Here is a 27,923-nt window from a genome sequence, read left to right on the forward strand (position 1 = left end):
GCAACCAGAGAGACCCAGAGGTGATCCATCCCCACAGAAGGATGATGAGCAGTGCCATGGCAGGGAAAGGAGAATGAGGGAGAAGGAAAAATAAAAGTACAATGAAAATCAAAGTTCATGCTGGTCATAAATGGTTTAAAACAAACTGAGAACAGGGATGAAGTGGAACAAAACAAAATAGAAGACTATAATAGAGATGTCAAAAGGAGGAGAAATTTAATACACGTTGGTCATGGTTCTAAAGTGGGGCTTTCCTCCTCACTTGGCATATAAATGCTCCCCTGAAGTAGGCTTTAAAGGTATGATATGAAACTTTATATTGAACCATCACAAATTATTCTTGTACAGTAGGAACAAAGCTACTTCTCAACATGAGCTCATCCTAAGCTTCACTGATGTACAAAAGCAGAGAAATCCTCAGACTGAGTGCCGTAGGTTTCTTTTTGGGAAACACCTCTTCTGTTGTTTAAGAAATGAGGTGGAATTTCATTAATGCAATCAAAAAGCAAAAGAAAGAAAAAAACACATGGAGATAGAGCATATAGCAAAGGTTATTTCCTCGAGAAAGGAGGCTAATAAGCCTACAGCTTTCAAAGGAAAAGAGTAGCTGAGAGGTAGATAATCTGGAGTAAGCAAAATATTTATGATTTACTTCATTAAACGTCCTGCTGTAGATAGAGAGACATCTTGCTGAAAGCACAGAGTCATAGAACTGCCTAGGTTGGAAAAGACCTCCAAGTTCATCCAGTCCAATCGTCCACCTACAACCAATATTTCCCCACTGATCCTTCAGTACAACATCTAAATGTTTCTTGAACACCTCCAGGGATGGTGGCTCCACCACCTCCCTGTGCAGCCCATCCCAGTGCCATTAAACCTGGGATTCCCAGCTGTCAGTAAAATCAGTTAGAATGCTACTGGTACACGAAGATAAGAAGAGAATGAGTTTATTGTCCATGATGAAAAATGATGATAAACTGTGAGCTTAAAAATCCCCCTAGCAAACAGGACAAGCAAGTTTCCAATCAGAGTATTCTTGTTCAGTTTTTAGATACAGATTTATTCTTCGATGCCCAATTAAAACAAATAATTGCATGAAATATTTTACATCTACATTTTACCTGCACTGTGATAAAAGCAATTTGGGCATTTAACTGAGGTCTATGCTGAGGATTCACATCGGTAATGAATTCCTGAGATGGAAGACAAATTCTCAAATAAAAATGTCATTGTGAATAAATAGACTTGTTGCACTCAACTATCTCATTTCTTACACTGATATTGGACATCTGACATTATTGTATGTATTTTCTACCCACCTCTGTCTTTTTAAACTATAATCAAAAGCTAAGAATGCTGCAGACAGTTATGTAAGGGAAGTCTTCAGCTAGAAGACATACTGGAAGGATGTTCTCCAATGCTTGGCATGATGATGCTCTTTATATTCAGCAAACTGGAAAATGAAGCCTGCAAGAACATGTGAATGCCATTTAGTTACATTCACAAAGACTAAATAAAAAAAAAAAAAAAAAAGAGGAAAATGTACAAGGCTATTCCACGTGGCCTTTCAGAATGAATACAATTTCAGTAATCAAAATAGCAAAAAATCCACAATTCTTTCCTGATTTTGAGGCAGACAAATCAGTTTGTACGGACTTTTGAATGCTGACTATTTTGCACATAGGGAACCAGTGCCACCAATTTTGAGATCTACTTCCTCCATCCACATGGGTGGCAGTTTGTCCATAAAGTGACAGAAGAGCACACTCACTAACATACAGAAGATAGAAAATGAAACATAAGGCTAGCCAAATATTCCATGGGTTAAAAAAAACAACAAAGATGACATGCTGAAGATACTACAGACCTTTAATGACTTGACTAGTAATTAAATAACTGGTAATTTCAAACTTTCAGAACTCAAGGTAAAATCTCAGACCCTTTTTTTAGGCAAAGCATCTTACACACTAATTAGCCAACGCTTCATTACAGATATGGGCTCATGATTGGCTCAAAGTTTCACCTAATACTCCAAAGATCATCTTCTCACTGTAAAGAAACCTTATACAGAGATGTATTAATTATTCCAGCATACAGTTGATTTTTCAGTGCTATCCTGGCAAACATTTTTGTGCTCTGGGCACAAAATATGAGCACCCAAAAGATGTTTCAATTGGTCATTGAGTGGCTTAGACACTCCAAGGCTGCAGTGCCTGGCATTTTCCTTTGCTCAGCCTCAAGCAGTTGCTGATTGCCCAACGCTCCCAGTAACAAGTCTGGGATCTGAAAGTTAAGGTTGGTTGCAGTTTTGATATCTACATTCAAACTAAGCACTTAAAAAGAACTCATCTTGGTTTAGTGACCTGGAAGAGTTTATTTGGACTCCGTTCACCCATTTCGAGGAACAGAACATCTCAGTGCTGAGACACAGGTTGAAGAACTCACCCACATTCCAAAGCACTGCGCTAACAAAGGCCTTCTGGAGAGTCATCATTTAAAAAATGTTAATGATTAACGACATCAGATCTGAGTTTTTCATCACCGAATGTAATACACAACATTTGTTATCATTTTCACTTGAAATTTTTGTCACGGTTCAGCTATTTACAGCAGAATTTGTTAGCAGGAGTTGAACCTGGAGGCCATTGGGAAGAGCCAGGTCCCTTCATGGTGCACCAGGGGAGCTGCAGGTTGGATACTGGGGAAAATTTATTCTCAGGAAGAGCAGCAATGTGTTGGCACAGCTGCCCAGGGAGGAGGAGTCACCATCCCCAGAGGTGCTCAGTGTGGAGATGTGGCACGGAGGGACGTGGGCAGTGGGTATGGTGGGTTGGGTTGGAAGTGGACACGGTGATCTCAGAGGATTTTTTCTAGTCTCAATGAGTCTATGATTCTATGATACTTCAAAGCAGACTCGAGGAGAAGAAAGGAAAGGTTAAATGAGGATTTATGGCAGACTGCACAGATGGTGACTTTCAGTCATGAATAAGAGCAACGTGCACAAGGAGTGGCAACTAATTTGGGTGAGGAGGTGGAGATAACAACAAGGGAGGACACCGAAAGATGGGTAGGAGGCAGATACATTGCACATTAACAAACAGTACAACTTAGCATGCAGTAAGCTATAATTTCTAAAGACTACTGTGTTCCTGTGGAGGGCACACTAAATCCTGCTCACACATCAGAAGAGTAAGGCTTACCAGGTATGAAGAGGTCTAAGCTGGTTTCCCTTGCATGCATACAGAAATGGGAGCAGTAAGATTCCTACCTGCTCTACTTGGTAAAACTGAAGTCAGTTACATTGCATTAGGAATATAGCATCATCTGGCGTAGATGCATACACACAGCCAGGTAAATCACTTCACAGGAGTGTTTCATTTAGAAAGGTACACTAAAACAAAAACAAAACAAGAAGAAATAAAAAGAGGAACATAGCAGCTATTAGTTTGTAATTCCTTTTTTTTTTTTTTTTTGCTTTATGACTTCCATTTAGTTACTAAAGCTGGCTGCACTCGATCGAATCAGCAGCTCAGTCATTAAACACCAGCACTCTGTCACTCATTAGCTCTTGTAGCACTTCCTGAATTACCTGCACTGCAATTGTCAATGATTTCCTAACACGGCCCACAGCTACCTGACGTCCACATCATCCACCCTGGCACTTCAGCCTTGGTTTGGTTTGAAAGCTGCCTGACTCTCACACTGATAAGTGACTGATGTGAAGAGTTTGTGCTACGAAGAGGTGATTGCCCATCTAAGATCAGCTTTGAAGAAAACCAATCCACGTAGACTGTTGTAAATATGGTACTCTGCTCAACATAACCTACGAGAGATTGACACTGATCACAGATACCTCTGCTTGTACATCTGCATGAACAGAATGCTTGGCCAGAATGGAAAGATCTGAAACATCTCTGACCAAGCATCAGTAGAAAAGAAAGTGATGTGCAACAACAGATTATTTAAGTCACGTATCAGAACAGGAGGCACCAAAATTCATGAGATGGTTGTGAATACGAGCACTCCCAAAGGGATTGGGCAGCCCTAAGGTCACTGCACGGTTTTGGAAAGCATGGAAACTGTGGTAGGGAGGAAGGACTGAGGAGCTGCAATAGCATACAGCTGCAAGAGTAAAACATCAAGATGTTATTCTGAAACATCACTTCACCGATGGTTCTTGAACAAGAGAAGGGCTGTGGGTGAATGGTTTTGTCACCTGGAACAGCTGAGGGTTTGCACATTACACAAATATTGGTGCAGACTCCAGTTGTATCCCACACATTCTTATCTCCAGTTGTGCAAGCGGGCTGACTTGGTTGTTTTGATTTGAATACTGAGCTAATGAAGCTAAGGATTAAGTCAATTTTCAGATGGGAATTTCATTTTAAAGGCCAGGACAAGAAAACAGTTTGGGAACTGTAACTTTGTCATTGTGTAGAAAATGAAATTCTATGAAAAAAACAGAAACACAGTTTCTCCAAAGAGCTGCCACCAACTTCAGCCATTCCTTACTAATATACATGTATCCATAATGCCTTTACATTAAATTACAAGCAAGAATGAACGTAAAATTCACAGAGTTCAATCACTGAAAAGATGTACCAGGAGCTTGAGTTGACACAGACATCACCTGGGAGACCCACACATGGCTTCAGATCAGCACTAATTGTACAGTTTGTAGTCCTTTCTCATGGAAAAAGCAGTATTGAAGCATTTCTCTCCTAGCTGAAGTAGTACCCATCACTTAAATTAACCCAATCTTTCCACTGAGATGTACTGCAGGTCACAGACAGAGCAAATGTTCTCTTAATTAAGTGCATCTGAAACGAAGTTCATAATAAATGCAAATATGTGTATTTTTCTTATCAGAGGAGCATACACCTTGATGGCAGCTGTGAGAATCCTCACATCTCCAAAATGTAACCTGACAACAGTAATGGCATCCATAACGTGCCAACAACCCAGACACCAACAAGCTTCAGGATGTCAACCAATTCCATATATTTCAAATGCCACTTTTGAAAAAGGAGATTCCCCCTCCCCCTTTTTTTAATCTTAGTGTTGCCAATAGTATCATTAGCAAAGAAGGGAGGAGAGTATCAGAGTATTGCAACATTAATAAACTTATTTCTCCTAATGAACGCATTGCTTAGTCTGCTGTGAAGACACCTCTGAAACACCCAAGATCCAAGACTTGAGGCAGGACAGGTTTTTGGTTTTGGAATTCACTTCCATTGAAGGGAAATGGCACTCGTTTATAAAAGCTTAGCAGTATTAGGAGTGATTTTCATTTCACCTGTTTTAGTACCAGCGCTGTTTTTGGGGAGGTTCTTCTATGACCTCCTCCATGCAGAACTGCCACCTGGAATTGAACAACCTCTAAAGCTTCTGTTTTACCACTCGCTGTTGATTACCACCATGGTGCTGGTAAGTTCACTTTCTTACAACTGGGCATTTCCCTTTTGTTTTGGGAGGATATCTGGGAGCTGACAGACAATGGCTTAAGGAAAAAAAGAAAAGAGAGCAGCAATTCATCACCTTGAAGCCTATAAGCACCCCTATGCAAGCCAAAGAATGTTAAATTAATTCGTAAAACATGACTAATCCTAAATGCATATTTAATTTTTTTTTAGAGCATCTATCAAACTGCAGCTATTTTACATTTGGAAAATAGTTTCACGTGAAAATTAATAATAATAAATATATTTATGTATGATGTACCTACTGAACTGGATGTACATATAATATTTATTTAGAAGCAAGCCTGCATTGCTCCTCTTTCCATTTGCTTCATTCTGTATTTACTATACACAACCATACATAAATATATTCATAGACCTACACACATTGTGTATCATAGACTACAAAATAAATACAAAATGGATAGCAATGGTTTGGGCTCTGTTCTCACATGGCTTGGTCAGAAAATATGATCAAGATGTATTTGTGAATGATGTTTAGGTTTCTCTCATTCCTTAAGAATGTATGTATATCTGTGTGTACTTTCTCACATGAGTTTAACATAATTCTGATATGTCTGCTTCCATAGATAGAAAAATTAAAATGTTTCAAATTGAAAGAAGAAATTAATTATTGTAAAAACGATGTAAAAAATGGAGATCTTCAGTTTTAAAATTCTGGGATTTGTTCCATCCATCCCCTACATTGCATGGTATTTCCAACGTCAAAGAAACTCTATATAGATTTTTAGGGAGGGAAATAGGATGGGTATAAAGCAAGTCCTTAACGACCTCCTAAATCTACAGAGGTTGGCCTTAAAACATGAGTTTCCTTGGGCTGAAAGTGACCACTGAATCCATCTAGGGTCTTGAGGTCTTCCTCTACAATTCGCACAGAATTTGGATACTGGGCTTCGAAAGAGTTGATTTTATGGTCGAGTAATTAAATTTTCTCTGTAATTTTCATACAAAATAGATGGCATTTTAATAAAAGAGATATAAAAATATCTTCTAAGAATCACAGGATCACAGAACTGTAGGGGCTGGAAGGGACCTCCAGGGATCACCAAGTCCAACCACCTGCCAAGGAGATTCCCTACAGCAGGTTGCTCAGGAAAGTGTCCAGGAATGTTGTTCTCTTTCCATCACAGGTTAAGGAGCAGAAGCAACTGCTATTGTTTGTGTACCTCATGACCCTACAACTCCCATAGATTTTAGCAGAACCTACTTGATTAGTTGCCTACTAATCTGTTCTTTCATCAGCCTCACGCCCATAGTTGCTACCGACATTTCCAAATCAAAGATTATTTTTCTCCTTTCCTCTATATTGTCAGCTGAAATACATCTTTTAGATCTGCAAAATGAGACATGCAAAAATAGATAATGGGCAAGAGGACCACTGCCTACGCAGAACAGGGTTTGATGCTTTTTCCCAACCTTCAGCAACACTCAATTCAGTCAGAATAACTCAAGGATCTCCAATGAGGCACTGTCTCCTGAAATACAACGCAGTAAAATAAACCCAAGATTTTTTTTTCTTTTAATTAAAGAGGATTGTAACCTTTCACACCAATTATTCTTTCTTTTCAACAGGGAAAGATTTTGAAGAAGCTTGGGATCTGCAGCGATTTAAGCTTATTGCGACTTGTGGTGGATGGAATACCACCATGGAGAGATTCGAATCTTCTTATCAAAGACCTCGAAGTAGATGAGGTGCCACTGAGGATTTATCAGCCCAAGTGGCCACCTGCTGGCAAAAGAAGAGGAATACTGTACTTTCATGGAGGAGCTGGCACATTTGGGAGCATTAGTAAGAAACCAGCCGGTTTTATATTTAAAGTCAAATCCAAATCTTTACCCCTCAGCCACGTGTCAGCATCTCACTTGTTCTTCCTAATGACAACAGATTTTGTAAACCCAGTACTAACTGAAAAAGACCTTACAGGATTAATAGTCCAGTGTGCAGTTGAGGGTAATCATAATGATGAAAAGGACAACAGAGTTCCCAGAAAGAATAAATTTTGGATTTGTTCTTTGAAACAAAGCTTCAATTATTTTCAAGGAGAAATTTTTAGTTGTGGACCTCAACTGGAACAAAGTGTTTTCTGTAAGCTTGAATGGAGCCTTAAAGTACAGAAGTTAAGATATATTACTCTGCTCAGTACTCATCTTCTGGGCAGGAGCACAGATCTGTGTATCTCAACCTGTAGGCTCATGGATCAAAGGAGATCTAACAGACAGAAAGGCACAATCCAAGAAAGATCTTAAAGAAATTTAAGATTTAAAAGTAATATAAGAATTTTTTTTTTTTTTAAAGAGTCATATTTCAAAGGGTGTATCTCCATTAGCACAATGACAGACAGACTTCAGTTACCTGCAGGTGAGGTTGTGAGTCTCCGTAGCTGGAAGGAAAAAAAACAAACCACCACAAAGTTGCACTGTTGTTGTTCACAACGCAATCCACGTTGCACAATCAGCACATGAAAGGAGCTGTATCATATGCCTTGGCTTAGTACAAAACCCATATCTATATACTGACCATACATGTATGTGACCCTTCACTTCAATGCCCCTTGGTATTTGGTAACAGGAAAGCAACTAACACAATGACAAGGCTCTATAATGAAAGGTGATATGATACTACGGCCCTCAGGGTAGCAAGTGGCTGGCTGAAGAAGTGAAGAATATCTTTATGATACCAGAGGATTGGGCAATAAAATGGTAGGTGACATAAAGGTAGGTGATGTGGAGTGCAGAAGTCATGTAGACGAACAGAAGATCCTGATTTAATAAATAAAACTATGGAGTCTGAGCACATTAACATGCTGATTTGGGAGGTAGATGATTTGGGGAACACATTAGGAATTAACTGCTTGAAAATGTTGACTTTTAGTGCATAGTTGCAGTCAAAAAGCAAATAAAATGTCGGGAATTATTGTTAGGAGAGGAAATTAGGACAAAACAGGAAAGCTCTTTATGCTTCTGTAATAAATCCATGCTGTTTTGAAATATGACATATGACATGCATCAAATTGGCCCTAGCAGTACCAGAAAGTGTCCTATAGATTGATAAAAGTTTTTCCATACTGAAGCACTAAGACTCTTCAGGCTGGAAAAGATAGATAGACAGATACATGAATGTCTACAGAATCATTGGAAGCATGGGAAGTTAAGGGAATGATTAGTCACCAGTTCTTATAGCAAACGAGTTAGCAAGATCAAATGGAATATCCAATGCCAGGGAAAAACAATGAGCAAAAAGAAATGGTTTTTCAAATCTTAGTAAGTAAGCTATGGAATTCACTGCACAAATTTGTTGATGTTAAAATCATGGGTTCTAGAGGTGACTTGAAAAATTCATGGAAAGAAAATTAATCAAGGGCATTATACAAAGACGCACTTTCTGACTCAGCGGAGTCCTTGAAGCCTCAAGTTTTCGTAAACCTTTTGCATAAGCATTATCATATGGTTGTCACAAGCTTAGACATTTTCATCATCCATCAGCTGAGATGTGATACCAACCTGGACACTTCTTGTTTTCCCCAGCATCACCACTCATATGTCTGTCCACCAATGCCTAATCCACCAATGACTAATAATCAGAAAATATGTTAAGGTTGCATTGCACAAAAGTTACTCATTGGTCCCATGCTGCTGCAGTGGCTTCCACAGAGAACGTGTGCAATGCCTTAATATGGATCTACACTTTCAAAAGGACATTTAACTTTTAAAATATAATCTCTGTTATGCTTTGTCTTTAGGAGCCTTTGAAAGAATGTGTCGCCATATCGCCAAAAAGTGCAACTCAGTGGTTGTGTCTGTTGGGTAAGTGTTACTTTTATGTACAAACGTTTGTGGTAATGGTTCCCCATTGAAACAGTTCTGAAAAACGTGTCAATAATCTCAGCTATTTCAGATTGTGCTCTGTGTTTCTGCCTTGAGCCTTTCGTTTAATTTGGAAATGTACTTAGAGGCGAAGTATTCTAAAATAGCTGTACACCATTAGTTTATGTTTACACTGAGTCAAAAGCAAGCAAACTTTAAAATATAGATAAAAAGACCTACCCAACTACCACACCAACAGCACAAATCACATTTTTATAATGACTTTGAAAATAACCCTAATGTCTTTGACATTCCAGCTATCGCTTGGCTCCCGAACACCCATATCCTGGGCAATATTCTGATTGTCTCAATGCTACCTTATACTTTATGAGGAATTTAGATGAGTATCACGTGGATCCTGCTCTCATCATCCTTGGTGGTGACAGCTGTGGAGCTAATTTTGCTACGGTTATTTGCCAAATACTGGTGAATAAAAGAAATCTCCCAAAAGTACGTGCACAGATCTTACTGTACCCAGGACTACAGGGGCTAGATTTTCAATTGCCTTCCTATCAGCAGAATGCTTCAGTCCCCATATTGTCTCGGAAGCTAGTCATCTACTTCTGTTTTCGTTACCTAAATAGAAAACCATCATATTTTGAAGATATCATACAAAACTGCCATGTTCCTGAGAGTATGAAACGGAAATACAAAAAATGGATAAGTGCTGACAATATTCCTGATGAATTTAAGATTAGAGGCTACAAATCTCAGAAGTACACTTCATATAAACCCGAAGTCCATGAAGCAATCAAAGAAGTGCTAGCAATGACATTTTCCCCTCTTTTAGCTGAAGATGCCATCATTTGCCAGCTCCCCGAATCCTATATTGTGACCTGTGAGTTTGATGTGCTTAGAGATGATGGGCTGTTATACAAGAAGAGATTAGAGGACAATGGCATTCAAGTAACCTGGTATCATTCTAAGAGTGGTTTCCATGGCATTTTAGCCTTTTTTGGCTATGGGATTTTTTCCTTTTTATCTGGAGAAAAGATAATGGATAACACTGTGAATTATATAAACAGTCTATAAAAGTATTTTTCAGAAAAATGATCTATCTTACACTATCCTTGGTGAATTTATGCTTGGCAAAGAATGCAAACGCATTTGATTTATGTTTTCTATTTTGACTGTATGAGGAATCTAATTTCTCATTCTGCAGTTACTTACCAAAAATTCTAAGGTTATTTAAAGCACCACCATTCTAGAAAACACTATAATAAAAACACACCAATGAGATTGAGCACCAGGCACTGTTTTACTTCACCTCCAGCCATTCCAGTAGCTGGCACACAGTCAAGGCAAATAACATACAATCACAGAATTATTAAGGTTGGAAAAGACCTCCAAGATCATTCAGTCCAACCATCCACCTACCATCAATACTGCCCACTAAACCATCTCTTGCTGAAGTTTTCTCTACAGCCTAGAAATGCTGAAGACAACAACTGGAGGTCACTTTGGCCCTGGTGAAGGTAGGGAATGTTTATGGAACCTGTCTTAGGTTCGGTGAAGTCTTGTGTCAGATATGCATTTTAATGCAGCTATGCATTCTAACTTCTAGGGTTGGCTCGCACAAGGACTACACTTTTCTTGAAATAAAGACTTCTTTCTGAAACTGAAGTTCTCAGTTGGAATTACTATATGAGCTCGATTTTGTTTGGAATCTGAGAAATGATGTTTTCCTTTGGGATTTGATTCTGTAATTGGAATCCTCACCTTCAGTGAATGCTCCACCTGCTATTCTGCTTTTCTTTAAAAAGTTCTGACGACCACAGTTGTAAGGAGGTAGAGAAGTGGGACATTGCATTATCTTAGCAAGAAGCTGTGATGTCATGGCAATGTTGTGATGCTTTCAGCAACAGCAACAAAAATAAAAACCCCTACTGTGGAAATGTCTGTTTTAAGAGCAAGTTAAATTTGCTTCACACTTATTCAGTAACAAATCTAATTGAACCAATCTAAATGCTTGGTGAAAGAAGCAATGCAACACCGGCAGCGACCACAGCCTTGTTAATTTTACCTCGTCAGATCTGTCATTTCATGGTGTAGCATTTCCTCATATGGAAAGCATCGAATGGTTGGGTTGGGAGGGACATCAAAGATCACAGAATCATAGAATCATAGAATGGCCTGGGTTGAAAAAGCCCACAATGATCATCCAGTTCCAACCCCCTGAAGTCACTGAAGCTTACCTGATACAAGATAACCTGATCATGAATCTAAACTCAGCCTCCTCTAGTGTTTTATTAACCATGCATTCCAATGAATACAGTCGTTGTTGTTGGCTTTATGACAACCAGCTCCTTGTTCCAGGGAAGAAATTATTTAGAATAACAATATAGGAATGGAGAAACTAGAAATCTTTCAATTAAAATTCCCATCCTGTCCACAGGGGAAAAATTTAAGCACTACTGCTAATACCATTTGTTTTGGATAACTTTTTAACCAGGCACATGCAAAGAACAAGCAGGAAAAGCTGGCTGAAAAAATATAAAGTTCTTAGACGCCCTTGTGTTAACAATAATGAAGAAAGGCATGAAATCAGAAAAAATAACACTGGAAAACATTAGAGAGAAACAGTGAAAGAAGAACAAGTGACCCAACTCATGAGATAGGCTGTGATAATTCCATAGAGGTTTAGAGAAGCATAAAGAGAACTGTAATTGCCAAGCAATGGAGGATGGGGGCAATTGCAACGCAGTGTTTGCAGCTGATGTCAGTAGGAAGCGTTCCTCTTGCTGCACTCTGCAGAGCTAAGCTGAGGAAAGCTAGGCGAGCTCTAAACAACAACACTGAATACTAAATACTGAACCTATGGAGAAGTTGAAAGATGTGCACTTAATTTTATTTCCCGGTCTCTTAATTATATTCTAAAGAATAAGAGAACATTTATTATCTAGTCAGGATAGAGATGTACTTCTCTTTGAATTCAAGGCAAAGCTCAGAGCCATCTAACCAGCAGGAGATGTCTTACAGCTCATCAGCACTCTCCCAGCCACAGATTAATATCTTTTCTTTACTGATTGATTTGCAATGATTGCCATATATATGGCAATAACTTCCTGCTAACTAAATGGACGTGGACAGGGTGGGGAAACGAGGTGCTAAATGAACACATTTCACAGAATCACAGAATCACTAAGGTTGGAAAAGACCTACAAGATCATTCAGCCCAACCATCCACCCATCACCAATGGTTCTCACTAAACCATATCCCTCAACACAACATCCAAACGTTCCTTGAACACCTCCAGGGAAGGGGACTCCACCACCTCCCTGCGCAGCCCATTCCAGTGCCTGACCACCCTTTCAGAGAAGTAGTATTTCCTAACATCCAGCCTGAATCTCCCCTGGTGCAGCTTGAAACCATTCCCTCTAATCCTATCACCGGTTATACGGGAGAAGAGGCCGACCTCCAGCTCACTGCAACCACCCTTCAGGTAGTTATAGAGAGCAATGAGGTCTCCCCTGAGCCTCCTCTTCTGCAGGCTGAACAATCCCAGCTCCTTCAGCTGCTCCTCATAAGGCCTGTGCTCCAGACCCCTCAACCAGCTTTGTTGCCCTTCTTTGAACACGCTCCAGGGCCTCAATGTCTTTCTTGCAGGAGGGGCCCAAAACTGAACACAGTTCACACCAGAGCTGAGTACAGGGGGATGATCACCTCCCTGCTCCTGCTGGCATTTCATATCCCTTGATGTACAGAGATACCTCTACAGATTTGAAAAGCATGGGACAAGCATCTCTAGATAAACTTCTGAAATGGATAGTTGAATAGTGATAGGACAAGGGGGAATGGTCTTAAAGTGAGACAGGGGAGGTTGAGGTTGGATATGAGGAGGAAGTTTTTCAGCCAGAGGGTGGTGAGGCACTGGAACAGGTTGCCCAAGGAGGCTGTGGATGCCCCATCCCTGCAGGCATTCAGGGCCAGGCTGGATGTGGCTCTGGGCAGCCTGGGCTGCTGGTTGGTGACCTGCACACAGCAGGGGGTTGGAACTGGATGAGCATTGTGGTCCTTTTTAACCCAGGCCATTCTAGGATTCTATGATTCTATGAAATGTATTTGATAGTGCCACAGACTCAAGGAATATGAACACCTTGTGTCTTTTCTCCACCTCTAATTGATTTTAATGCAGTTGATTCATTACACTCCCGTCCCTGCCAAGGACTGGTTTCCTGCAAAAATTCCAAAATGTTGCTGGCATAGATCTTCTAACAGAACTCAGAACTTGATTTATCTTTTGTGAAATAAAGGGAGCATGCAGAGAGAGGGTGGGAGAGGGAAGGACACACAGTAATGTATTTGCAAAAGGGAGGAGAAAAGCTTTTCACCAGGGCAGCCTTCTGACAAACAAAGGCATTTAAGAATCAGGAAGTAAGAAGCCAAAGATATCGGGGAAGGTCAAATCAAAGACATTTCAGATCACTTTGTTCACAGCTCTGCAAAAATGACAGCTATTTACACGATCCTTGTGCTTTTCCTGGCAGTTTTTGTTGCTGGATTGATACTGTTGGTCATGGCGGCAATTAATTTTGATTTCTCCAACTCTGAAATTCCTCCTGGAGTGAATGAACCTGTGAAGCTTCGAATCATTCATGTTATTTTGATAAGCACAGCTGTGGTGGTAAGTTAACCTTGTGTGATTGTGATGGGAAGAATGGTGAACCTTAATACAAGGCTAGGACTTTGCCATGCAAGGCATGGCTAGCATGCTGCAAGTTGCATTTAGAGCTCAGTTTTGCTAAAGAAACCTTTATCAGATTCTTCACATTGCACTAGCTCGTTACAATCAGATTATGCCCAGCTCTTACATGAGGCAGAACACAAGCACTGCCTAACACAGGGGTTGGAGAGCCTGACTGCCTCTACTGTGAATTGTGCTAACCTAGCACAATTGCTAACCTAGCAATAATTTGAAGAAGAGTACTTAGTAGAAATGAAATAGAAGCTTTTTCCATTCAAGGCTCAGAGTGTAGCCAGTGTCCTTGGAGGCATGCTTTCAAGCTTTGTTTGGGCTTGGGAGTGAAGGGTTTTGTGTTTGTTTTGAAGATAAAATTACAGACTGAACTACTGGTTTGGGGAAGGGGTTTGACTGTTGTGAAACAAGTGACAGAACTGGGGGAGGTTGCCCAAGAGGAGCTGAAAGAATTCCATCTCTCCACATATTTGTAACTTATGAGCAGCTAAGCAAAGCTTGTTTGAATGGGATCAAAGAGCAAACAAGGGCTTTGGCTGTTAGCAGCACTGATTTCTGGTTGGTTGTGCTGACAAAGGATCTCACCGAACCAAGAATGATAGAGGTAATGATAGATGCTAATAGGGGTGTTAAGAATATGTGAGAAGTTGAGCACGCACTCAATAAATTACTTAAGCACCTCCAAGAGAGACAAATTATTTAAGATGAAATAAATATATTTGTATATTTCTCAGTCAGGAATATTCCTGATAGTAGTAGACAATACTAAAGAACTCCAGCATGTGTGTTTTCGTGCTTCAGTTCAGTACAAGATATAATCAGAAAGATTTCACTTAAGCACCTGGAAAAGCCAGTTCTCCTTTTGTCACCTGCCCACTGGTACCATAAACCAGGACTGTGTGCTGCAGTGTAACACAGCATGAATAAACAACCAAACAGGGTCAATATTGAGGTGAGAACAACTCCGTAGTTGTTCCATTTCTGTTTGGAGAACAGCAAATACACTAAAATAAATACTTTCATTCATCACCCACGCAGTTCCTTTGCACTGAATAATACAGAATCTCCTGAGTGAATTCCCTATTTTTTGTGTGTGTGTGTTTGAACAGGGAAAGATTTTGGAAAAGATTGGCATCTGCAGTCAGATCAGCTTTGTTCGGTACATGCAAGGCATTAAGGCTCTGGGAGCAGACCAGAAGCTCTTCATTGAGGACCTGTGGTTTGAGAAAGTGCCTGTAAGGATTTACCAGCCCAAGGCTCCATCTGCCAGCCCAAGGAGAGGAGTAATGTTTTTCCATGGAGGAGGATGGGTGTTTGGAAGCCTTGGTAAGATATCTAACAGAAGAAATTATTGTAATTCAGTTTAAAAAGTAGCTTCCACGTCAATGCTAAGGTTGATAGTTGCTTAACCTGTAGTTGTTATGAAATTTGAGTATAACCACAGATGCATTCTTCTAAGTCTTGCTGTAATATCTGCTACGCCTCACGTGATTTTTCCTAAAGAAAAGACAGTGAGATACGAGGGGAAAGCACCAAACATAACGAAAGGAGACGATCAAAGGGTAAAAAAGGTCTGCAGAGCTGTGCAGGAAGAGGCACAGAAAAGGCGTGCTTCTTCCGTGTAAATCATTGCCTTAAGTAATGGACAGCATTAGAACTCTTGATGAAAAAAAAAAGCCCCACGAACAACGAAACATAAACAACCAAAGAATAACACAACAGAAACCCCACGTGAAAATGTTTCTTTCAGAGACCCACGAAAGCCTGTGCCGCTCTCTTGCCCGACGAAGCGAATCGGTGGTTGTGTCTGTCGGGTGAGTCTTTTGTCATGCTGTGTTTCAAGGATTATTTTCTGTACTGTGAATAACAACTTATAGCCTCTATGATCATTGTGTCAGCTGTAACCAGAGAAATATTTCTGTGGGATGTGTGATTTTTACAAATTTGCACTGCTCTCATTTGGAGCCATCCAAGACTGACTCGGAATTTTATTGCCTGTTTAAATCAAATAATACTTCTGGGTATCTAACTGGAAAAAGTAGGACATGTTCTTAATTCCCATCTAGAAATTGATAGTAAACAGAGAGTAAGTCCAGTATTCTACTTAATCCTCACTCAAAGAAACTACTTGATGCTTACAAGAGCATTACATGAATGACAAGCTAATATTATCAACGATATATTGACAACTATTTGGATGATGAGAACTAATGAACACATAGAAAGGAAATAGTGCTATCTGACACATGGAAAGCACGAAATGATTAAGGGTCAGTCCATAGAACATGGACATAGATAGCAGCTGAGTACTCCTGAGTTGTTCAAGACCTGAGCAATGCCATAAGCAGACGATGACCCAGCACAGTTAGCCTCCATCACCTGGCCTGGCTAGTCACAAGCTGATTTATGACAACCCATGGAGAAATGGAAAGGTAATCATGGTATTGCTGGTGACAAGAACTACTATTTTCAGCAGTACATTTAACGTTAGTATCATTCCTTTTCCTACTTTTGTTGTCTCCTTCCGTGCATTAGGTATCGTTTAGCTCCTGAGCACAAATACCCTGCTGCATATGAAGACTGCCTTCATGCTTCCATACACTTTATGAAGAATGCAGAGCACTATGGGGTGGATCCTGCCCAGATCAGTGTCTGTGGGGACAGTGCTGGGGGCAATCTAGCTGCTGCTGTTAGCCAGACCCTGGCAGGTAGAGCAGACCTCCCCAGGCTGCGTGCTCAGATCCTGATCTACCCAATACTTCAGGCACTGGACTTCAATTTGCCATCCTATAAGCAAAATCAGGCAATCCCTCTCTTATTCCAAGAACGCGCTGCTTTCTATGTGTTACAATACCTCAATGGGAACTCATCAAATCTGGAACAAGTCCTGGAGGGTTCACATATCCCTATAGATATTAAATTAAATTATAGGAAGTGGGTGAGTGAAGATTACATCCCTGAGAGGTTTAAAGTCAGGGGCTACAAGCCACATGTGTTACTTGATTGTTCAACTGAGGTTTATGAGACGGTGAAGCGGTTCTGTGAGCCCAACCTGTGCCCCCTGCTAGCTGAAGATGCTGTTGTTCAGCAGCTGCCTGAGTCCTTCATCTTGACTTGTGAGTATGATGTACTAAGAGATGATGGCTTGCTGTACAAGAAGAGGTTGGAGGACAACGGAGTCCGAGTGACCTGGTGCCACCTCGAGGATGGGTTCCATGGAATCATCAACTCATTTAATAGTGAATGGATGTCGTTTTCATCTGGAAAAAGGGGTCTGGACAATATTGTGAACTTCCTAAAAAGTTTATAGAGACAAATTCTTCTATTCCTTCTATTAAGATTACTGTTTTTCTTTGAGTCTCTTATGTTTCTGAATTCCATTGTAAGGCAAGAGTTAAAGAGCAATTATGTTAAAAAGCCATTATGACGTTACAATTAGTGAAAAAGGATATTTTGAAGAGAAAAAATGGTGAACGTTTCTTCCAGCACTGTTTCATGTGCAGTCTGCTTATTTTAATGATCTATTTGGATGAGGCACTTGCTGCTCTCTCAGTAAATATTAATGATGCTGTAAAATTTTAAATCAACATCTGGTCTTGCCCATTTTATTCACTTACAATCCGTGGTTTTACTCTTCCCAGAAGACTAAATGTGTTTTGGCAAAGGAGAAAGGCACTGATATTACAGTCCAATGACGTACTGCCTTTACTATATGTTAGATGTGCAGCATCTAAGTGTCCCAGCCACCAAGTTCCATAATATTTCTTTTGGCTAAGTGTAGCTAAATGATATTTCACACCTGAATCAATGGAATCAGAATTGCAGCAATCCTTGACAGAGCTGCTTTTAACGGCTTTGTGCAAATTACAGTGGAGATGCTCTACGTGTGTTTCTACATCTATCAAACATGAGTAAGCTGAAAAACTTGTTCCTATATTTAAATACTCCAACAACAAAATAAGGCCAACGCATTTGTTTTTGTGAAGCCCGTGCTAGCAGCTTTTTCCTTTATAAATCCCCTTGTTAATATCATATATTCCAAGCTACCCAAAGAAGGTCTGTAGCACAGGAAGGAGTACGTTGTGGCTGCAGATCATATGCAAGAGCTGATTTAACCTCCACGCTAGTTGGCTCACTCTTCATGTAAATAGCAACACATCACAAACTAGGACTTCACTAATTAACTGCTCTCTCTGAACAGCTGATCCTATCATCCGCAATCCAAGAGTGCCATGTCGTGTACCAGTCCCTGTATCAATCCCACAATTATCGAGCAGCTAAACAGGAAATCAAACACATTCTCTTCTGACCCTTTTCCGATGTGATGCATGCTGGCACCTTGCACAACGTTTCCAAGGATTTTTAAGTGTGGCACCTGAGAGAACTGTTTTAATTTGGGCTGCTCCATCAGTCGTTGCCATCTGCATCAAAGACGGGTGTAGAAACACCCCACCTTTGGTTAAGTGAAATGGAATTTTTTTATATATTGTTAGTGATACTGCTGCTGGTTTTTACTGCTTCATTCACATTAGCAATTGTAAGAACTATTCAGGTGGACTTTCCCAATGTCCACATCCCTCCTGGAGTGGATCAGCCTGGAAAGCTTCGTATTATCCATGCACATATGGTTTTTACATCTGCTCTGGTGAGTTACTTTGCCATGATTTCTGCCAGAAGTAAGCTTTAAGTGTTATTTTCTATTAGATTATATGTGTAAATATATATATATATATATAAAAGTTTATATATATATGTAAATATATATCTAGGATTGTTGAGGCAATCCCAGATACGAGTACAGAGTGGGAGAAGAACTCATTGAGAGCAGCCCTAGGGAGATGGAAGGACTTGAAGGTCCTGATGGGTGAAAAACTGAACATAAGCCAGTAGTGTGCACTTGCAGCCCAGAAGGCCATCTGTATCCTGGGCTGCAGGAGAAGAAAAGTGACTTACAGGGAAGGGGGGGGATTGTCTCCCTCTGCTTTGCCACTGTGAGGCCCCAGCTGCAGTTCTGCATCCAGCACAGGAGGGATGTGGGACTATTGGAGCAGGTCCAGAGGAGGCTGTGAGGATGCTCAGGCTGGAGCACCTCTCCTATGGAGAAAGGTTGGGGAGCTGGGCTTGTTCAGCCTGGAGAAGAGAAGGATCCAGGGAGATCTCCATGCTGCCTTCCAGTACTTGAAGGAAGCTTAAAAGCAGGAGGTGGACTGAATTTTTACATGATCTGACAGTGATAGGACAAGGGAGAATGTTTCTAAACTACAGAGGGGTGATTTAGGTTGGATGTTAGGTAGAAATTCTGTACTCAGAGGGCAGTGAGGCCCTGGTAGTGCTGCCCAGAGAACTGTGGCTGCCCCATCCCTGGAGGTGCCCAAGGCCATGCATGGGCCCTGGACAGCCTGAGCTGGTGGGGAGCACCCAGCCCATGGCAGGGATTGGAACTGGTCATCTTTAAGGTCACTTCCAATCTAAGTCATTCTATGAGTCTATGAAATGCCAGAATCCTATGGGCTACATTAACACTTCAGTGAAGGATTTCCTTTCCTTCCTTTTTTTGGTTGACTTTAGAGGATGTTTTTTGTCAGATCCTTTCTATCAGACCTCAGATATCTCCATCTTTGATAGGATTGCCTACCATGTCAGGATGAAGCCATCTGTGACAGCCCAAACTGAGCCCATCTTCCCTCACTCCATTTAAATGAAAGATTGATGAACAGCAAGATGGCTTTGGCTGCACTTTAGCTAAGCACAGATGACGTTTTCAGGCCATCCACTGGGCTTTCCAGTCACACTGGTGGGAGATTGGGTGCTTTTAAAGCTGATAAGATAGCACCTCTTGGGAAACCTTGGAACACAACATCTGCACAGGGCATCCTCTCCAGTGTCTGCATGCCCCTTGTGGCTCCCTCACAGCTTACCCCTTCCTCCAAACAGGGCAAGATCTTGGAGAAGATTGGAGTGTGCACAGAGATCACCTTCACCCGCTACGTGCGCTCAGGGAAGAAGCGGGGACCGGAGCCACAGCTGTTCCTGCAGGACCTGCACTTTGGTGGAGTGCCGGTGCGGCTCTACCTGCCCCGTGTGCCATCTGCTGCCCCGAGGCCTGCCATCATCTTCTTCCACGGCGGTGGTTGGATTTACTGCAGCATCGGTAGGGAGGGAGAATTTTGCCCAGACAGCTGGGAGAAGGGATGGAAACGGCCCAGTTTCAGGCAGTGAGGGGCTCTGGGCTGCCTCACAGGGAGGTGATGCGGCTGAGGGGGCAGAGGGAGAAGCGGAGGGGAAGGGTGTGAAGGGCTGAGAGGGACAGAGCTGTGCACCTTGCTGGGAGCAGGCAGCCCACGCACCCCAATTTCTTGCAGATTCTCATGACAACATCTGCCGTTACATCGCCAGAGAGAGCGGCTCCGTGGTTGTGTCTGTTGGGTGAGTTAAGTCCACACAGCCTAAATGGGTGATTTTCCCTTCCCTTCCCTTCCCTTCCCTTCCCTTCCCTTCCCTTCCCTTCCCTTCCCTTCCCTTCCCTTCCCTTCCCTTCCCTTCCCTTCCCTTCCCTTCCCTTCCCTTCCCTTCCCTTCCCTTCCCTTCCCTTCCCTTCCCTTCCCTTCCCTTCCCTTCCCTTCCCTTCCCTTCCCTTCCCTTCCCTTCCCTTCCCTTCCCTTCCCTTCCCTTCCCTTCCCTTCCCTTCCCTTCCCTTCCCTTCCCTTCCCTTCCCTTCTTCCTTTCCTTCCCTCCCCTTCCTTCCTTCTCTTTTCTTCCCTCCAAACACCACAATTTTCAAGGGAAAAATCCTAAGTGAAGGTGAGTTGCAGGCTGACTGAATGCCCGTATCCCACACCAACAGACTGCAGTGAGCTCGCACCATACCTTCTGCTCAGACCTTATCTCAGAAGATCACAGCAGCGCTACATCTTTGCAACTTCATCCTCCTGGCTGTTACTTCCCTATGATAATATGATCTCAGAATCATAAAGGTCAAAAAGACCATTAAGACCATCCAGTCCAACCATCAGCCCATCCCCACCATGCCCCCACGTCCCTCGACCCACAGATGTGGAAGGCGATGTGCTTAGCAGACCATGAATGACAGCAGGCTCTTTGGTTGGTGTTGCTGAAGTGAAAACACTACAGATAGCACAGGGAAATTCAAGGTGCTAGAAAACTGTAACCCTAGTTTGTTTCCATCTCACTCTTGTTTCTTTCCGTGCATTAGGTATCGTTTAGCTCCTGAGCACAAATACCCTGCTGCATATGAAGACTGCCTTCATGCTTCCATACACTTTATGAAGAATGCAGAGCACTATGGGGTGGATCCTGCCCAGATCAGTGTCTGTGGGGACAGTGCTGGGGGCAATCTAGCTGCTGCTGTTAGCCAGACCCTGGCAGGTAGAGCAGACCTCCCCAGGCTGCGTGCTCAGATCCTGATCTACCCAGGCCTTCAGGCAGTGGACATGGATTTACCATCCTACCAGCAAAATCGGGGAGTCCCACTCTTACTCCGAGAACGTGCTGCTTTCTTTGCTTTGCAGTACCTATATGGGGATGCATCACACAAGCAAGATGTCCTGAAGGGCTCTCATGTTCCTCCAGAAATGAGGCAGAAGTACAAAAAGTGGGTGAGCCCAGACAACATCCCTGAGAGGTTTAAGGCAAGAGGATACAACCCACAAAAAACTTATGACATCACAGCCGAAATTTTTAAGAAATTTGAAAGAATTTGTGAGCCCAACCTGTGCCCCCTGCTAGCTGAAGATGCTGTTGTTCAGCAGCTGCCTGAGTCCTTCATCTTAACGTGTGAGTATGATGTGCTAAGAGATGATGGCTTGCTGTACAAGAAGAGGTTGGAGGACAACGGAGTCCGAGTGACCTGGTGCCACCTTGAGGATGGGTTCCATGCAATATTGAGCCTGTATGATTATGGTGGGTTGTCGTTTCCATCCGGGAAAAGGGGATTGGACAGAATTGTTCAATTCATAAAAGGCCTTTAGAAGAAGCTTTCCTCGGTTATCTTTCTGCATCTCAGAAATTAGTGGATGCTCCCAGAGCTTGGATGGTAATTGTCAGCAACAAAGTGATACCCCTCTATGTGTACAATATCAATTTTGAACTTGTAGAACTTCAAATGCAATGATCTGAACAGTGCTCACTGTCATTGCGAGACTATTGACAGGTCAGCCTTTCCAGTGTTGCTTTTCAGCCCCCTTTCCATCAAATCAGCACCTGATTGATTCCTTAGATTTAATTAAAAGATGATTTGCTTCCATGTCAGCATTGTCAATGGAATAATTTGGATTTAATAACTCCTGTGAATTACAGTCAGGATCTTTGTGATATCTGGCAAGCTTGCCTTTATTTCATTTAGATAATAAGTGCATGTCATGTATATAGTGAGTGGAGGGAGGAGTTAGAAAAAAGCTACAGAACAAAAATGGAGGAGATGAGGGTTTTAGCAAAGAGATTTGACCTACAAGGGCATGGCAGAACCACATCTGCAAGAGGAGCAGCAGCAGAAGGCCTGTGTCAATTTGGGACACCTCCCTGAGGCAAGTAAGGGCTGCCCTGACTATGAAATAACCACGTCTCCATCAACTCCTATTTAATTTTGGGTGTCTCCAGTATGCCCCCTGGAGTTTGGGGCAAGATATTGGTTGAGAGGGAGCAGCACTTTGTAAGATATGAGTCAGTAATGACAGAATGGGGCTCCTAGTTGGCCTCACTCATCTTTATTGCACTCTGCTGCACTCCTTCCAAGGGAGATCCCTGCCTTTTTTGAACCGGGGAGCCCAGAACTGGATGCAGTATTTCACATATGGTCTTCCCATGGCAGTGCAGAGGGGGAGGATCATCTCCTTCACTCTGCTGGCCACGATCTGCGCAATGCACCCCAGGCTTGAATCTTAAAAAAAAAAAAAAAAAAAAAAAAAAAAAAAAAAAAATCCTAAGGAAATAAAGGGAAAAAAAAAAAAAAAACCTACAAGAAAAGAAAACTTTGAGAAAAAAAAGAAAACCCTAAGACAAAAAGAAAAACAAATCCTAAGACTGAGGAAACAGGAGATTTTTGCAGAATAAATAAATGCTACACTTCGGATTTCCCTGGGGATGCAGCGAGGCGACGGTTTTTCTCCAGCAGCCGGGATCGCTGGGCAATGACACGCAATGACACAACCGCTCGCTCTGCCTCTCGAAGATCCTCCATCCCCTGCACAGCTCGGTCCCTCCCGGAGGATGCCCCGCCGCTCCAGCCGCCGCCGGCCGCCCCGCGGACCCCGAGCATCCTCACGCCGGGTCACGCCGCGCCTCCCCTCCGGCAGATTACGGCCTCCCCCCGGGCTCGCAGCATGACCCCGGGCCGCGGCTTTGCGGAGCTGTCACAAACGACCCGTGACGCCGTCGGCCTGCAGGAGGGGGGCGGCCGCAGCCTGGCCCCGCTGCGGGCCGGGGAGCCCCGCGGGGCGGCCGGCGGGCCATGGCGGTGCCGGCGGCGGTGCTGCTGCTGCTGCTGCTGCTCGCTCTGCTCGTGCCCCTGGCGGGGCTGGTGCTGGGCACCGTGCTGCTCGGACTGCCCAGCTACGACATCCCGGCCGGGGTGAACCAGCCTGCCAAGCTGCGTCTGGTGCTGGCCGTCCTGCTGGGCACGGCGGCCCTGGTGAGTGGGGCGGGTCGGTGGGACGCGAGCCGGGGGAACGCGGGGATCGGGGCTATGCTCGGGGCTGCGGAGGACGGGGAAGGCCGGCATCCGTTTGGGCAAAGCCGGTGTCGCGATGCGGGGCGGCACGCCGGGGCTCGCTGGCAGGTCGGCAAAGGGCGGCGACGATGCGAGTCGCGGAGCTGAGCCGGCGATTCGTTGCTAAGTGCGCTGGGCTGGAGGCGAAGTCACCTTGCACAAGGAACGGCCCTGCAACTTGCTCCTGCCACCGCTGACATTTATGGGACCAAATCCGGTTAGGGCTGCTTTACTTAATCCCCGGACTCACTTTTACAGCGTTGCATAAACGGCATTAAAGCTCTGCTCAACTCTTCCTCTCTCACTTTACAGCTCCTTTGAATTGTTTAAAAATCTCCTCCGCTCCTTTCGCCACAGCGTTCCCTCTGCTGACTGCGCACATCCTGCCCTCCTGCAGTTCCTTACACCACATCCACCCCCTCGGAACGGGCGCTCCTGAGTCCTCCCACAACGTGGCAAGGGGACGGATAAAGAAACGCCCTCGTGAAACATTTAAAATGGGCATCTTGCTCAGCACGATGCACTGTGCTGTGTTTGAGCCCCTCCGTGTTGTTCCCACCTTCCCCTCGTCCACTCCTTGCAGCAGATCTATATTCCAGCTCAGCGTATTGCAGGAGCACTGGGAAGGGATGCTCGGTTCTGTTCATTCCTGTTGTGCAAATAAAACCAATAAAACTTGCACAATGCCTCTCGGCATTCAGCATTTACCAATCCACCAAGCTTTATTCAAGAGTATTGGTTTGTGCAATGAAGAGATTTGTAAGAGTTTGTGAGGATGTTTCTGTGTATTTAATTTAATTGCTCTGATCAAATGTAAATGAGACAAGAATGAGCACTGAGCTGTGCTGGGCAAGACTGATGACTAAAATACATACTTCAGTATTGCCAATTTGGATAGCCTATATAAAATGTATAATGTGACATGAGAATGACAGAGGATTCAAGTAAAGAAATTAGGATTTTTACTCAATGTAGGAAGTGAGAGCTTGGGAAATCTGTTTTTTTCCGGAATGAAAGAGCTTTATTTTTATCAGACAACTGATAAACTCTCCAACTGCTGTCTGTGAAGCCTAGACTTCCATGTTTGATTCTTTAGAATACAATCTGGGAGATTCCAGATGATTTAAGGTAGAACTTTCCTCCTTGGCAGGGCAAATCCAGGTATGGATCTGATTGCTTTTTGACTTTATCCTGAGACTCACACTTTCTTGGAAGTGAGCATTCTTATCAAGAAAACCAATCCATAACTTGAACAGAGAGTATAAACAGGAGGGGGAATGGCTGTTTACAAGGTGGATAGTGATAGGACAAGGGGGAATGGTCTTAAACTGAGACAGGGGAGATTTAGGTTGGATATTAGGAGGAAGTTTTTCACCCAGAGGGTGGTGAGGCACTGGAACAGGTTGCCCAAGGAGGCTGTGGATGCCCCATCCCTGCAGGCATTCAAGGCCAGGCTGGATGTGGCTCTGGGCAGCCTGGGCTGCTGGTTGGTGACCCTGCACACAGCAGGGGGTTGGAACTGGATGAGCACTGTGGGCCTTTTCGACCCAGGCCATTCTATGATTCTATGATTCCATGAGCTGCCAAGTTACATTTCCTCATTGTTTTCCATGTGTTTGTGAAGGCAAAAAAAAAAAAAAGAGTAAACGACCAGTGAGAATGAACTCAATCTATAGAATACAAGAAGCCATTTAGAGACAGTTTAGGAGATGATTTCATAGCTATTATCTTCTTCTCTCAATGGTCTTCATGATAGTTATTCTAACTTCTCATACTGTGATCATTACATCTTATTATAGAACACTAATGGGTGATGTGGAGCTTTTTACATGTTGGCTAAACCAAGACTGTTAAAGAAGCCTTAATTCTTAACTTTGAACAGGGAAGGATTTTGGAGAAGACAGGACTTTGCAGCCAAATCACTTTTGGCCGATACGTGCGCCAAGGACGGAGGCTGAGGGTGGACCCGAAGCTGTTTATCCAGGATCTGCAGTTTAACAAAGTACCTGTGAGGGTGTACCAGCCAAAAGCCACATGTCACGGGCGAAGGAGAGCTATCCTCTTCTTTCATGGAGGAGGATGGGTGTTTGGAAGTCTCGGTAAGACATTTACTGGAGGAACTGTAGTAACTTAAATATTACATTTTCATGTTTTCATTGTATTGAAAGAAGAGGAGCTTTCAGCATGGGATTTTGGAGGGAGTATGAAGACAAATTAACACCTTCCTTGAAATGAACGCCCCCTAGATGTCTCAGAAACAAAGCACTAATGAAAGTCTTTCTTTTCCAGATACCTATGAAAAAGTGTGCCGCTACTTATCCAGAGAAAGTGAATCCGTAGTTGTATCTGTTCAGTAAGTCAACCCTACCCAGTCCTATTGCTCAGAGATTATTGCTGCTGGGGTGCCACAGTAGAGCTGCACTGTTTTTCCAGATGTTATTTTTTACTGAGAAATTTCTAAAGAATTCAGCATAGGAAAAGAGACAAATAATGACAGCTATGCTTTCCCAGCACATAGCTGTTAATGCACTGTTACACCAGGAAAGAGATACATGGCATACAAAGAAAATCTAGAAAAGCCAATTTAAATCTTAGGTAGAACAAATCTTCTTTGTGCTGAATATGTAACAAGATGCTCCAAATGTTTGTAATTTACAAAAGAGAGAGAACAATCATGCTGTGTTACTCCCATTTTACACAAAGGAAACAGGCAAAAAATCATTAAATTATCTTGTCAAGAATACGTAGTGCAATGAAGAAATTAATTAAAAAAGCTCATTGTTTCTTAATCAGAAGACAATTCTTGTAGTTGAACCACAAGTTACACGTTATCTGCAGCCACTAGCTGGGAAATGCCTGCTCAGGAGGTAATGAATTGGCTTGAAGGTAGTGTAGGATAACACTCCTTGATTAACACTAATGATATTTCCTTTTCCTGTACTTGTCTGTTATGCATTAGGTATCGTTTAGCTCCTGAGCACAAATACCCTGCTGCATATGAAGATTGTCTTAATGCTACCGTACACTTTATGAGGAGTACAGAGCACTATGGGGTGGATCCTGCCCAGATCAGTGTCTGTGGGGACAGTGCTGGGGGCAATCTAGCTGCTGCTGTTAGCCAGACCCTGGCAGGTAGAGCAGACCTCCCCAGGCTGCGTGCTCAGATCCTGATCTACCCAGGCCTTCAGGCACTGGACTTCAATTTGCCATCCTATCATCAGAATCGGGGAGTTCCTCTCTTATTCCGGGAACGCGCTGCTTTCTTTGCTTTGCAGTACTTAAACGGGGATGCATCACATATGCAGGAGGTCCTGAAGGGCTCTCATATCCCTCCAGATATGAGGCAGAAGTACAGGAAGTGGGTGAGTCCAGATAACATCCCTGAAGAGTTTAAAGTCAGAGGAGTGAAGCCACTTAACCCCTCCAATTTTATGGCTGAAGTTTATGAGACGGTGAAGCGGTTCTGTGAGCCCAACCTGTGCCCCCTGCTAGCTGAAGATGCTGTTGTTCACCAGCTGCCCGAGTCCTTCATCTTGACTTGTGAGTATGATGTACTAAGAGATGACGGCTTGCTGTACAAGAAGAGGTTGGAGGACAATGGAGTCCGAGTGACCTGGTGCCACCTCGAGGATGGGTTCCATGGAATCATAAGCCTGTATGATTATGGTGGGTTGTCGTTTCCATCTGGGAAAAGGGGATTGGACAGCGTTGTTAACTTCCTTAAGGGCTTATAGTAAACATCTTAGATTCCACGAGTCTGTTCATGCCTCAATCTAGAAAATATCTTTTTAGGATATTTAATATCAGGTGATGGGTAGTCATTCAAAGGCAGCCATTAACGATGACAAACATGGCTCATGTGAACCTCATTCCAGCTGTTAGTTGGAAAATGGAATATGCAAATATTATACATATGCTGCAAGCCCTTATCTTTAGCTATGTCAATAAATATGAACGTTATTTTGAATGGACTTCCTGGTTTGTCCCACTTGCTTACAATGAAATGCGTCTATCCACCTGTGAAGGGAGGCTGTCACACAGCTGTGTGTGTTGTGTTGGTGGAACTGAGTAAAAGACATCACAGTGTTTGGATGCGTTGTGCTGTGGCTGTGAACTCTGCATGAGGAAAAAAGATGATAGCTAACCTGAGTGGGTGAG

At 42.9% G+C, this 27,923-nt stretch overlaps 5 protein-coding genes across 8 annotated transcripts in view; 4 read left to right on the forward strand and 1 right to left on the reverse strand.

Moving 5' to 3' along the window:
- Positions 1-27,923, reverse strand: part of DHRS3 (dehydrogenase/reductase 3) — a 164,186-nt gene that overhangs the window by 57,385 nt on the left and 78,878 nt on the right. The gene's annotated exons all lie outside the window — the stretch shown is intronic.
- Positions 5,154-12,611, forward strand: LOC116242493 (arylacetamide deacetylase-like 4). Its single transcript, XM_031613268.2, has 4 exons — positions 5,154-5,427; positions 7,053-7,269; positions 9,221-9,284; positions 9,602-12,611. The coding sequence occupies exons 1-4, from the start codon at positions 5,245-5,247 to the stop codon at positions 10,374-10,376; spliced, it is 1,239 nt and encodes a 412-aa protein (XP_031469128.2). The 5' UTR covers positions 5,154-5,244; the 3' UTR covers positions 10,377-12,611.
- On the forward strand, positions 12,961-17,368 carry LOC116242492 (arylacetamide deacetylase-like 4). The gene is made up of 4 exons (XM_090123124.1): positions 12,961-13,969; positions 15,151-15,367; positions 15,792-15,855; positions 16,577-17,368. The coding sequence occupies exons 1-4, from the start codon at positions 13,793-13,795 to the stop codon at positions 17,349-17,351; spliced, it is 1,233 nt and encodes a 410-aa protein (XP_089979250.1). The 5' UTR covers positions 12,961-13,792; the 3' UTR covers positions 17,352-17,368.
- On the forward strand, positions 18,491-22,570 carry LOC116242527 (arylacetamide deacetylase-like 4). Its single transcript, XM_031613317.2, has 4 exons — positions 18,491-18,686; positions 19,976-20,192; positions 20,404-20,467; positions 21,255-22,570. Exons 1-4 carry the CDS (start codon positions 18,510-18,512, stop codon positions 22,027-22,029), a joined length of 1,233 nt encoding a protein of 410 aa, XP_031469177.2. The 5' UTR covers positions 18,491-18,509; the 3' UTR covers positions 22,030-22,570.
- Positions 23,434-27,900, forward strand: LOC149915252 (arylacetamide deacetylase-like 4). Of its 2 annotated transcripts, XM_090123116.1 has the most exons (6): positions 23,434-23,687; positions 25,648-25,864; positions 26,055-26,118; positions 26,725-26,897; positions 27,041-27,127; positions 27,207-27,900. In XM_090123116.1, the coding sequence occupies exons 1-6, from the start codon at positions 23,508-23,510 to the stop codon at positions 27,497-27,499; spliced, it is 1,014 nt and encodes a 337-aa protein (XP_089979242.1). In that variant the 5' UTR covers positions 23,434-23,507; the 3' UTR covers positions 27,500-27,900. The 2 variants fall into 2 exon arrangements, with proteins under 2 accessions (XP_089979242.1, XP_089979241.1); XM_090123115.1 differs by having other exon boundaries at positions 23,435-23,687; positions 26,725-27,900.

This window comes from Phasianus colchicus, chromosome 22 (genome assembly GCF_987193195.1).
Source record: "Phasianus colchicus chromosome 22, bPhaCol1.hap1.1, whole genome shotgun sequence".
NCBI classification, from domain to species: Eukaryota; Metazoa; Chordata; class Aves; order Galliformes; family Phasianidae; genus Phasianus; species Phasianus colchicus.

What these genes read in the sequence shown, in the direction of transcription:
- LOC116242493 (XM_031613268.2), top strand. Translation starts at nt 5,245, where the DNA reads ATGGCACTCGTTTATAAAAGCTTAGCAGTATTAGGAGTGATTTTCATT. An exon ending in TGATTACCACCATGGTGCTG is followed by an intron (nt 5,428 to 7,052) that starts GTAAGTTCACTT and finishes TCTTTTCAACAG; the next exon opens with GGAAAGATTTTGAAGAAGCT. An exon ending in TGGCACATTTGGGAGCATTA is followed by an intron (nt 7,270 to 9,220) that starts GTAAGAAACCAG and finishes CTTTGTCTTTAG; the next exon opens with GAGCCTTTGAAAGAATGTGT.
- LOC116242492 (XM_090123124.1), top strand. Translation starts at nt 13,793, where the DNA reads ATGACAGCTATTTACACGATCCTTGTGCTTTTCCTGGCAGTTTTTGTT. An exon ending in ATGGGTGTTTGGAAGCCTTG is followed by an intron (nt 15,368 to 15,791) that starts GTAAGATATCTA and finishes TGTTTCTTTCAG; the next exon opens with AGACCCACGAAAGCCTGTGC. An exon ending in TCGGTGGTTGTGTCTGTCGG is followed by an intron (nt 15,856 to 16,576) that starts GTGAGTCTTTTG and finishes TCCGTGCATTAG; the next exon opens with GTATCGTTTAGCTCCTGAGC.
- LOC116242527 (XM_031613317.2), top strand. Translation starts at nt 18,510, where the DNA reads ATGGAATTTTTTTATATATTGTTAGTGATACTGCTGCTGGTTTTTACT. An exon ending in TTGGATTTACTGCAGCATCG is followed by an intron (nt 20,193 to 20,403) that starts GTAGGGAGGGAG and finishes AATTTCTTGCAG; the next exon opens with ATTCTCATGACAACATCTGC. An exon ending in TCCGTGGTTGTGTCTGTTGG is followed by an intron (nt 20,468 to 21,254) that starts GTGAGTTAAGTC and finishes TCCGTGCATTAG; the next exon opens with GTATCGTTTAGCTCCTGAGC.
- LOC149915252 (XM_090123115.1), top strand. Translation starts at nt 23,508, where the DNA reads ATGGCGGTGCCGGCGGCGGTGCTGCTGCTGCTGCTGCTGCTCGCTCTG. An exon ending in ATGGGTGTTTGGAAGTCTCG is followed by an intron (nt 25,865 to 26,054) that starts GTAAGACATTTA and finishes TTTCTTTTCCAG; the next exon opens with ATACCTATGAAAAAGTGTGC. An exon ending in TCCGTAGTTGTATCTGTTCA is followed by an intron (nt 26,119 to 26,724) that starts GTAAGTCAACCC and finishes GTTATGCATTAG; the next exon opens with GTATCGTTTAGCTCCTGAGC.